The sequence below is a fragment of the Amblyraja radiata genome, chromosome 9, assembly GCF_010909765.2.
Source record: "Amblyraja radiata isolate CabotCenter1 chromosome 9, sAmbRad1.1.pri, whole genome shotgun sequence".
In the NCBI taxonomy this organism is placed as follows: Eukaryota; Metazoa; Chordata; class Chondrichthyes; order Rajiformes; family Rajidae; genus Amblyraja; species Amblyraja radiata.
Window position 1 is genome coordinate 54,441,049 of NC_045964.1, and position 12,102 is coordinate 54,453,150.

General features: G+C 47.9%; 1 protein-coding gene across 4 annotated transcripts in view; it reads right to left on the bottom strand.

Annotated features, from left to right (window-relative positions):
* ttll5 (tubulin tyrosine ligase like 5) overlaps positions 1-12,102 on the bottom strand; it is a 163,618-nt gene that overhangs the window by 118,689 nt on the left and 32,827 nt on the right. For all 4 annotated transcript variants that reach the window (XM_033027477.1, XM_033027476.1, XM_033027473.1 and 1 more), the window contains exon 12: positions 10,730-10,837. In XM_033027477.1, the coding sequence (XP_032883368.1) occupies positions 10,730-10,837 (108 nt within the window). The remainder of the gene's footprint in view (positions 1-10,729; positions 10,838-12,102) is intronic.

The following is a 12,102-nucleotide window of genomic DNA, read 5'->3' on the forward strand; positions in this document are numbered from 1 at the left end:
GTGTGTGTGTGGTGGGTGGTTAGTGTGTGTGTGTGACGCAGCAGGCCTCCTCCCCCCCCAATGGGTCCCACTTGGTCTAGTAAAGCTTAAATTCCATCCCAACAAAGTTCTAGTCTGAGGAGGAGTCTCGACCTGAATCACCAATTCCTTCTCTCCAGAGACGCTGCCTGTCCTGCCGAGTTACTCCAGCATTTTGTGTCAAAACCACGCTGTCAGGTTCACACCGACCAGTAGGCCGTAAGCCCAGCTTTCGTAAGCCCAGCTTTCATAACTTGGTCCACCGCCTGCTAGGCTCACGTGATTATCATTGATTACTGCCAGCCTCACCAGTGATGCTGGCTTGTAATGAGTGAATACAATAACAAGACTGCTCAGTAATGTGGTGTGAAGGGGTTAATGTGCATACTGAAAGGTTTGCAAGTGATGGCATTGGAACGCTTATGGCCAGCAGTTAAGTAGCAGTGAGGGTGAGCTGCTTAATGACGAGAAAAGAGAAAGAAAGAGAGAGAGAGAGAGAGAGAGAGAGATTGTGTTTGTTTTCAGGAAATGGGTGAGGATAAGAGGGTTATTGTTCCGCCTCTTCCCAAGCTGGAGTCCAGCTCAGTGTGGTCCGGGTCTCTCTGGCGCCAAACTCAAGTTGAATAAGGGAGCTTTCCAAAAAAACAGCCTTTCAGCTGGCTGAGTTGGCAGTGAGAAGGGGAGCTGTGCGTTGTGGGGAAGGCAGCTTCAGGGAGGCTGGCTGGAGGGGGTGTAACAGGCCGTGCTGAGAACCAATGCAGTGCTGCATGCCCCCTCTGGGAGCCAGGCCCTGGGCACTGACTGTGTCAGTCGACCCATAGCGGCTCACCTGTGGGCCTCCAACCCTGGGGGGGGGGGGGGGGAATGCATTTTATTTGTGAAAGTCAGGCTGTAACAATTTGCACCTCGTGAACAAGCTAAATGAATTAGCAGTCATTTAATGCTGCAAACTTGAGTGCCCCAAGTCTCCCATCCACTTCCAAAAAAGCTTACTGCTTGCAAGTAACTTATTAAAGAGGCACTGCTGTTCTACGTGGGGTCTTTAATAAGATCCTCGTTAAACAAATGTGCCACAGCCTTTATCCCCAAAGATAATGTCAAAGACGAGAAGGCATGGCTTTAAGAGGGGGAAAGTTTAAAGGAGATGTACATATCCCCCGGTTTACATTGACGGTGCCACAGTAGAGATGGCTGAAAATCACCAACAACTTCTCCTGGACCACCCATGTTGAAGCAACGACCAAGAAAGCACACCAACGCCTCTACTTCCTTACAAGGCTTAAGAAGTTCGGCATGTCCCCAACAACTCTCACCAACTTCTACAGATGCGCCGTAGTAAGCATTTTATCAGGATGCATCACAGCACGGGTTGGGAACAGCTCCATCCATGACCGTGAGATATCGCAGAGAATTGTGGACGCAGCCCAGACCATCACACAAACCAAACTCCGTTCCATTGACTCCATCTACACTTCATGCTGTCAGCAGCATAATCAAGGACCAGTCGCACCCTGGACACTCCCTCTTCTCCCCTCTCCCATCGGGCAAGAGGTACAGAAGCGTGAAAACACACACCTCCAGATTCAGGGACAGTTTCTTCCCAGCTGTTACCAGGCAACTGAACCATCTTATTAACATCTAGAGAGTGGTCCTGAGCTACTATCTACATCACTGGAGATCCCTGGACTGCCTTTAATCTACTGGACTTTATCTTGAACTAACCATTATTCCCTTTATCCTGTGTCTGTACATTGAGGGTGGTTCTATTGTAATATGTATGGTCTTTCCACTGAGTGGATAGCACGGAACAAGAATTTTTTCACTGTACCTCACTGCAGTAGGGATGACCAGAAATGGTTAAGATCTCAGTTTTCCACATGGCCCATAGCCCTCTATGCTATTGGTCAAATACTTACATACTTGTCCCCTCTCCCTCTTGATCTAGTTCAATGGTGGAGCTGTCGTATCATTCCGCACCTTCACACTTTTGTTTCTGTAAGCACGACCTAGTTTGTTACCTTATTGAATCTTTCTGTAACCTCTGTTCTGTAATTAAGACTGGTTTTACTGCTAATCAAGTTTGTGTATAATCTTGTCAGCTGAGAATGTAAAAGCTGTACCAAGTTATGGATCAGCGATCAGCTTTGACTGCTCTCCTGGTGTGCACCAGTTTTAATAAATTGTCCCTTACTTTGGACTCCGACAACACGTGGCTTTTCCATTTGCTCCCACAGTGTGGAATCTACAGTCAAGTCCCCGGTGCGCTACATGTTCTCCACAAAACATTAACATCGATCATCAGCGGCTGTTCAGGCCAACAAGCTCATGTTAGTGTTTACGCACCACATCATTTCAGAGTCGGAGATGAACCAACAAATAAAAGCCACAACATCACCAGAGAAGGGAGCAGAAACACGTGGAGAATAAAACCATAAACGTTTGTTTATCGGGATTACCAGAAATGGTTTTCACCATGGTGGCAGAGATTGGTAATAACTGGTTAAAGATTAGCAGAATGAAACAAGATATTAATCAAGCAACAATTGTAAAATTGAGAGAGAGGGACGCCATGGCAGGGTTGCTGCTGATAATAATCACCCAGAGCTACTTTAATACAACACCGACCGGCAGAGAACTATTATAACACAAGGGTCCAATGAAAGATTTATAGACAATAACTGCCAAATCCCACAATACAACCAGAGGACAGACACAAGGCTTCAGTGCATTATACAATTGGACCTAATGCTGTGACAAATATTGCTCAAAACAAGAGAGGACTATTTATTTAGTGCCAATTCTCCACAACGTAACAAACTCATGCATGCCAAGTGGGCTGGCTCCAACATGCAGGGGCTCCATGTACCTGCCTCTGGCACAGCTCAGGAACTGGCCCTTCGGCCCACAATGTCCATGCCAAACATGATGCCGTTAAACTAATCGCATCTGCCTGCACGTGATCCATATCAATAGACAATAGGTGCAGGAGTAGGTCATTCTGCCCTATGAGCCAGCACCGCCATTAAATGTGATCATGACTGATCATCCCCAATCAGTACCCTGTTCCTGCCTTCTCCCCATATCCCCTGACTCCGCTATCTTTTAGAGCCCTGTCTAGCTCTCTCTTGAAAGTATCCAGCGAACCGGCCTTCACCGCCCTCTAAGGCAGAGAATTCCACAGACTCACAACTCTGTGAGAAAAAGTGTTTCCTCGTCTCTGTTCTAAATGGCTTACCCCTTATTCTTAAACTGTGGCCCCTGGTTCTGGACTCCACCAACATCGTGAACACTTTTCCTGCCTCTAGTGTGTCCCTCCATTCCCTGCATATCCAATAGGATTAACAAACTCATCAGGAAGGCTGGCTCCGTCCTGGGGGCGGTTGGATTCATGGGAGGTTGGTCTTGGAGGGGAGGATGCTCCTCAAAATGTGGAGCATCCTGGACAATACAGCTCACCCCCTCCATGACACACTGGTCAACCTGAGGAGCACCTTCAGCAACAGACTAGTTCCACAAAGATGCAGCACAGAACGCCACAGGAGATCCTTCTTCCCTGTGGCTATCAAACTGTACAACTCCTCCCCCTTCTGTCGTGGGGTAGACTGACTCCCTCCCCCCCCCAATCTTTATCTTTGCACTTCCCCAATCCTTCCCACTCGTCACTTTGATTTCAAATTTCATGTATTTGGTGTTTTTTATGACTGTTGGCAGATCAGTTTCCCTCCTGGGATAAATAAACTTCTATCGTATCATATCGTATCATGAAAAGAAAGTATCACGAGAGATTGATAGTTCACACAAAGAAAAGAGTTCCATACACCCACCACTATCTGTGTGGGAACCTGAGGGACAACTTTTTCCACACAGAGGGTGGTGCGTATAAATAACTTTTCTCTTTAAAGATAACTTTCGCTTCTCACCTGCATACTCTGGAGTTTAGAAGGATGAGAGGGTATCTTATTGAAACATATAAGATTATTAAGGGTTTGGACACACTAGAGGTAGGAAACATGTTCCCGATGTCCGGGGAGTCCAGAACCAGGGCCCACAGTATAAGAATAAGGGGGAGGCCATTTAGAACGGAGATGAGGAAAAACTTCTTCACACAAAGGGTTGTGAATCTCTGGAATTCTCTGTCTTAGAAGGCGGTGGAAGACGGTTCTCTGGATGCTTTCATGAGAGAGTTAGATAGAGCTCTTAAAGTTAGCGTAGTCAGGGGATATGGGGAGAAGGCAGGAACTTTGGGGATGATCAGCCATGATCACATTGGATGGCGGTGCTGGCTCGAAGGGCCGAATGGCCTACTCCTGCACCTATTTGCGCCTATTGTCTATGAACCTGCAAGGTGGAAGAGAAGTATAGAAGAGAAATAGACTCTGTGAATGGTGAGAGGTTGTGAACTCAGGAGAAGGGTAACAATTTGAGTACGCGTGCAGAAAGCCTTCCACGGCACCGAGAGCAATGAAAGGGTTAACTACATGTTGCTCTTATCTCGGGGACAGTTGAACCCCTGTGAGGATGAAGTCATACTTCAGTTACGCCGATGCTCGGCCAGACCACATAAAGAGCAGCGTGTTGAGTTGTGGGAAGCGCACCCTCCCACAGGACTCCTTGTCTTTGGAGGGGGACCTGCAGACCTGCACTAGTGTGGCAGACTCACCAGCGTCTGACCTACAAGACCACAAGCACACACAACTCCCCACTTCCAATATCCCTCTCGTACTAAACGGGGGCAAGGCCAACTTTCATAGTATTAGACAATAGACAATAGGTGCAGGAGTAGGCCATTCGGCCCTTCGAGCCAGCACCGCCATTCAATGTGATCATGGCTGATCATCCACAATCAGTACCCCGTTCCTCCCTTATCCCCATATCCCCTGACTCCACTATTTTTAAGAGCCCTATCTAGCTCTATTACGCAGGAACTTATAAAAGCTGATTGAAGCAGGTTGTTTGTAGGTAAAGGGATGGCTGGAAAGTGGATGAGAGTCAGAGTTCAAGCTCTGCATGTTCTTGTCAGAGTGAAGGCAGGTAGATACTTGGGATGATGACAAAATACTGAGGCTCTGGTGAAGAAAAAGGAGGCACGGGCCAGGTGTGGGCCACTAGAATCAAGCGTATCCCTGGAGCAGTATAACCGATTAAGGAGCATTTAACAAATACATTTCTTATTATTAGAAATATTAGATAGGACAAGTTTGGGGGGATACAGATCAAGTGCAGGCAGGTGGGACTAGTGTAGCTGGGACATTGTTGGCCGGCGTGGCCAAGCTGGGCCGAAGGGCCTGTCTCCACACTGTATCACACTCTATGACTCTAAATTAGGGAACAAAAAGGGAGCAGAGATTAACTCTGGCAGATAAGATTGAGAATCCAAGGAGAAAAAGATAACGAGAGAGAGAAGTGCATGGCGAGGAGCCAACATAATCAAGGACATTTTTTGCCCCAGTCATTCCCTCCTCCCCAAACATGAGAAACGCAGGAAATGGGCACGGTTCCTCCCCACTTTTACCACAGAGAAGGACATGAAGACCAGGGAACTTGGGAAAGTTAATGGTGATGTCTTGAGGAAGAGCATCTTATCATGGAGACACAAGGAACACAAAGTGCTGGAGAAAGTCAGTAGATGGGTGGGGAATCGTCTGCTGTGCTATTCTACGTTGTATCCCAGGTAACGCTGATGCAGGAACAGTCATGTCTGACTAAAGCTCACTTCCCTCATGCTTGAACACGCCAATGCCACCGCAGTCACTACCAGAGCAATCCACTGGCTCGATTGTGACCGCCAGCACAGAGTTAATGAATAGAAACCACATGCACTTGGGCTGAGTGCCTCGTCTCCCTGTAACAGGACACCTCTACTTGAAGCATTCTTCAGTTACACATGACCACAGCCCAGCTTTCCACGCCACAGCCCAATACCCAGTGTGTGAGATATTCCATCCATTAGCACGTCCCACAGCCCTGTGTCTTGCAACGTGGTTTGCCTCTGTTTGCATTCTCACCCAGTAACTAATGACTGAAGATATTCCACATCATCCACAACAACCATGTTTCACCCTGTCACAGACCTTCCCTTTGTTCTGCCCGTCCCTCTTCCCACCTTCCCTGTCATTTAAAACTAACCCGTCTTTCCTTGCTTCCCATTTTGTTGAAGGGTCTTCAACCTGAAACATTGACTCCAGTTCTCTCTCTACAGATGCTGCCTGGATGGCTAATTATTGAAGCATTTTCTGCTTTTATTTCTCTTTTCACTATTTTTACAATGTTTGGTGCCACATTGGATTTAAACATGGGACAGAAGAGGCCCTTTGGCCCACAGTATCCATGCTGAACATGGTGCTGTTAAACTAATCTCCTCCGCCTGCACGTCATCCATATCTCTCCATTTCCTGCACATCCGAGTGCCGACCTCAAAGCCTCGTAAATGCCACAGTCGTGTCTGCCTCCACCACCACCCTTTGGTAGCCAGTTCCAGGCACCCACCACACTATGTAGAAAACTTTAAAAACCTTTCCCTGTACATCTCCTTTAAACTTGCCCCTCTAACCTTAAAGCTATGCTATCTTGCCTCTGACATCTCCACCTCGATAAGGCTAATCTGTTCTTGCTCTCAAGGCTTAAAGTACCAATAGAAACATAGAAAATAGGTGCAGGAGTAGGCCATTCGGCCCTTCCAATCAGCACCGCCATTCAATATGATCATGTCTGATTATCCAAAATCAGTACCCTGGGGTCAAGGAAAAAGTGTTCACGTCGCGGCCCTGTTTCCACCAATCTTTCCACCACCAGGCACAAGAAGCACAAGAAGCGACAAGACGCGCACCAATGTCTGCAGATGCCGAGAAGTGTGTTCAGCTCTGGCTGAACAACTTCTAATCTTGTGTGTGGATTCAACAAGAAGTACCACCCCGTTCCTGCTTTCTCCCCATATCCCTTGATTCCTTTAGCCCGAAGAGCTAAATCTAACTCTCTCTTGAAAACATCCAGTGAATTGGCCTCCACTGCCTTCTGTGGCAGAGACTCCCACAGGTTCACAACTCTCTGGGTGAAAACGTTTTTGCTCATCTCCGTTCTAAATGGCCAACCCCTTATTCTTAAACTGTGGCCCCTAGTTCTGGACTCCCCCCCCAACAGTGGAGTGAAACATACTCCTGCCACTGGTCCAAGCAAGGAGTGAATGGGTTAAACTAACTTTCAGCTCTCCAGTTGCACTGGAGCAAGGCTAACACTGGGGAAGGAGTCCTGTGCTCTATAATTACTGGTGAAGGGGCAAAAGTTGTTGGCACCAGAAAGAGTGGGCTGCACTTTGTTTTGGATTGCAAGATACAAAAACAAATGAATAAAATATATAAAAACAAAAATAAATTAAAAGGGACGTGACAGTCATTTACAAACTAAACTGGCAAGTGAAACTGGAAAAGTGGGGAGAGGAATTCCTGGTCGGGGTTTAGCTTTGAGTAGGGGATCAGGGGGTGGTGGTGGTCACACGAGCCCAGAATGAGCGAAGGTTAGCAAGCCTCACTCCTGGCAGCTTGTTTCCATGTGAGGCAAGTGGATGTGAAGTCTGACATTCACAGCAAGCCATCTGATGCTTGGCTCTCCACCAGCACATGACAGAGGATTTCTTTCCTCACATTTATTTATTTTTACTTTTATTAAACTTTTCCTTTACGAAATGCTGTGGCGTGCATTCTTGCAGAAGACTGACTTTCATCCTATGTCGCTTGGCTTCATCTCGCCCGCGTCCTCGTGATTTTCTGGCTCCACTTGGAACGGCACGGACACCTCGTGTAGCGATGCTCTTGCATGCTCACCCTCCTGCTTAACACAAGCACTCGGAGCTGCAGTAGGCCGTTTCTACCTGCTCCCCCATTCAACAAGCTCATGGTTGATCTTTAACCACAGAGCCGCATTCCCACCTATCTATATATTATATGTTATCTCTATAATTATAAAACTCTGATCGTGCGTGCGTGCCTGTGTGTGTGTGCGCGTGCGTGCGTGTGTGTAATCACATCTTCTCGAAAAAACGACGCCCTAATGGTAAATATTTTGTGGGGTGGGGGGGGGTGGGGGGTAGTGTGTGTGTGTGTGTGTGTGTGTGTGTGTGTGTGTGTGTGTGTGTGTGTGTGTGTGTGTGTGTGTGTGTGTGTGTGTGTGTGTGACGCTGCAGGCCGCCCCCCCACCACAACCGCGCGTTGAGGGGATGGGACCCAACGGGTCCCCCTTGATCTAGATATTACTAAAACTCTCATCCTGTTTGTTTGTATGCGCATGTGTATGCGTGTGCTTGAGGAGTGTGATCCCGAAACGACGTCAAAACGGTACACGATAGCGCTACAATATTTGGCCCACCTTACTCACCATTGTCCTGGGGTGTGCTGTGGCAAGTTTTGTTCGAATTGATGTAATATTTTACAAGTTATTCACATTTTAAACTACAAAAATAACTTTTCCACTTGCCCCGCCCGTCAGCAGCACACAAGGTCATGATGTCACAATGGGATCCCGAATTTTTATTTTTTTTAAATCACCATGTTTTTTTTCCGCGTGTACTTGCCTGGTGGTATATGGGGGTCGGGTGGGGAGGGCGGGGGCAGTGGAGGTAGATGGTTGTGGTGGGGGCAGCGGACAGGGGTGGTTGTTGGGGGGGATGTGGAGGTGGGGAGGGTGGGGGCAGTGGAGGTGGGTGGTTGTGGGGGGGAGGCAGTGGACGGGGGTGGGTGGGGGGTAGTGGAGGTGGGTGGTGGGGGGGGCAGTAGACTGTGGTGGTTGTGGGGGGGTGGGCTGTGCAGGTGGGTGTGGGGGAGTTGGTGAGACTATTAATTCTCAGCTCATCCGTAGCTCCTTAGGGCAAGTGTCTAGGAAATGTATTAGACAACTCTTTATCCCGAATATTAACTGAGTGAACCTGCTCTGAATCGCTTCCAAGTATATCCCTCTGTAAATAATAAGATCAGAACTGTACACTCCTCCAGGAATGATCTCACCAATGCCTGGTACAATTGTAACAATACTCTGTGACTGTACTTCAAAGCCCTTGCAACAAAGGCCGACATTCCATATATGCTCTTGATTACGTGACTGCTTTGAGTCGGTGAACTGGCCCATATTCAAGGCCTCTGCAGCCAAGCTAATGTGCACACCACAGAATTCATCAGTAAATGTGTGCCAAAGGATTCATTTGAAGCGTTCCCTCAGCAGAGAGCATGGATGAACCATGAGGTCCATCCACTCCTAGGTGAAGGGCAAGTCCGTGACATTCAAGTTGGATGATCCTGACCAGCATAGGCTTCACAAAACCAAGGGACAATTCCACACCATCGTGGCAGAATAACCACACGGACACTCCCCAATTGTGGCAAGGCGTGCACACCACAGCAGTTACAGAGTAAGGTCAGGCTGAATGGCTGGCAACAACACATGCCTCTGCGACCAGTCTAATGTGTTCTGTGCTCGTTGAGAACAGGTCAATGATACATTAGCCTCGGCTCGCCTGAACCGAGGGTCATCATCACTGACATCAGATCGGGTTTCCTGAGAGTGAACCCATGGAAAGCAACTGGCCCTTGGCAACCAGCCAGCTGGCTGGAGTATTCACAGCCATCTTTAATCTCTCTCTGCACCAAACATGGCTTCCCACCTGCTCCAAAACCACTATCATTCAAGTGCCAAAGAAAAGCAAGTTGCATGCCTTAGTGGCACTGTGCGGCATAACGCGGTGCGGCTGTGGTAACTGATCAGTGTAAACCAAAGATCCTATAGCGGAGCAAGATAGACCACTCCTTCTAAATGCAATGGGCTGACGTGTAGTACGCAACGGAGCGGAACTTGGGCCTTTTTTTCATCCATTTCCGTAACCCGACCCGACCCGACTCGCAGTGTAATCAACGTTGCGGAGGAACAGTTTGTGTTAATAAATTAAAATTCTGAAAATGAGAAGATTTTTACCAAAGAATTTTTATTTTTACGAGGATGTTTCCGTAACCGGCTTCCGTCTCCGCACTAGTTATCTTTGCTCCGCTATGGAATCTTTGGTGCGGAGACGGAAGCCGGTTACGGAAATGGGGCCTAAAATTACCCATGAATCTGCCCATGACCGTGTTACGTCTTTTTCGTCGAGTGATCTATCTTGCTCGCTATAGGATCTTTGGTGTAAACCTCTCCTAGTTCAGGGGAATCAGTGGACATGTGACAGGGAATAGGTTGTAGGGGATGGAACTGATGGGTGTGAACACAGAGCCAGCATACACTTGATGACCCTAGAACAGTCCAGCATTGAATTAGACCCTTCGGCCCACAATGTCTGAGCATGATGCCATTAAACCTATCTCCTCTGCCTGCACGTGATCCATACCCCGCCATATCCGTGCGCCTACCTATAACCCTCTTAAACACCACTATCGTATCTGCCTCCACCACCGCCCCTGGCAGCGCGTTCCACGCACCCGCCACCCTCTGAATTTAAAAAACACCCCGCACATCTCCTTTAACCTTTGACCCCCTCACCTAAAAGCTGTGCCCCCTGCTCATTGACATTTCCACACTTGACAGTCTACCTATCTATACAATTTTATAGACATCTATCAGGTCATCTCTCAACCTCTGGCGCTCCAGAGAATACGTCCCAAGTTTGATGATCAGCCTCCTTCTGTACTCTGAGGAACGATGTCAGCGTGACTGACCATCAAGTGACACGGAGACTTACCAAAGCAGTTGCCCTTGTGAGGCACGAACATCTTGGTGGCAGCGGCGATGTGGATTTCTGCTGAGATGAGTGCCTTGATAATGAGGTCCTCAATCCGAGACATCAAAGCTGCAGGGGAAGAGGAGACACAGATAGAACTGGACTTCCAGCAGCTTCTACACAAAATCTCTGGCCACCAGTGGGTCAGTGATGAACACAGAACAGTGCAGCATTAGGCCCTCAGCCCACAACATCATGTCAGGGCCAACTCTTATCTGCCTGCAGGTGATCCATATCCCTCCATTCCCTGCATAGCCACGTGCTAATCTAATAGTCTCTTACATACCATTATCATATCTGCCTCCACCATCACGTTCCAAGCACCCATTCTATCTATATATTCTATCTATGTCTCTCATAATTTTATAAACTTCTATCAGGTCTCCCCGCAACCTCCAGTGTAGCAGAGAAAACAATCCAACTCTGTCCAGCCTCTCCCTGTGGCTGAAACCCTCTAATCCAGGCATCATTCTGGTAAACCTCCTCTGCACCATCTCCAAAGCCCCCACATCCTTCCTGTAATGAGGGTGACCAGCACTGCATGCAATACTCCACATGCAGCCTGACCAATGTCCTATAAAGCGGGCAAATGTTATCAGGCAACTGAATCATTCTGCCCCAACCAGAGAGCAATGCTGAACTACTATCTACCTCGTTGGTGACCCTCGGACTATCCTTGATCGGACTTTACCTTACACTAAACGTTATTCCCTTATACACTGTAAATGGATCGATTGTAATCATGTGGTAGACACAAAATGCTGGATTAACTCAGCGGGACAGGCAGCAGAGAAGGAATGGGTGACGTTTCGGGTCGAGACCCTTCATCGGACTCTAATTCAGATAGCAATCATGTATTGTCTTTCTGCTGACTGATTAGCACACAACAAAAATGTTTCACTGTACCTCGGTACACGTGACAATAAACTAACTAACTCATGTCTTCCTGAACCTTGTACACAACGGCGTGACCGATGAAGGCAAGCAGACCATACACCTCCTTTACCACTCTATCTACTTCTGTTGCCACCTTCAGGACGTTGTAGACTTGAACCGGTCTCTCGACAGATTGTACACACCTACTGTTTGGGATAGAATGTCCTCTCTCCCACGGGGCAATGCTTCCCACCCCCCATGACCTGCAGGGCTGTTCCCGATATTGGGGGAGTCCAGAGCCAGGGGCCACAGTTTAAGAATAAGGAATAAGCCATTTAGAACGGAGATGAGGAAACACTTTTTCACACAGAGAGTGGTGAGTCTGTGGAATTCTCTGCCTCAGAGGGCGGTGGAGCCCGGTTCTCTAGATACTTTCAAGAGAGAGATTGATAGGGCTC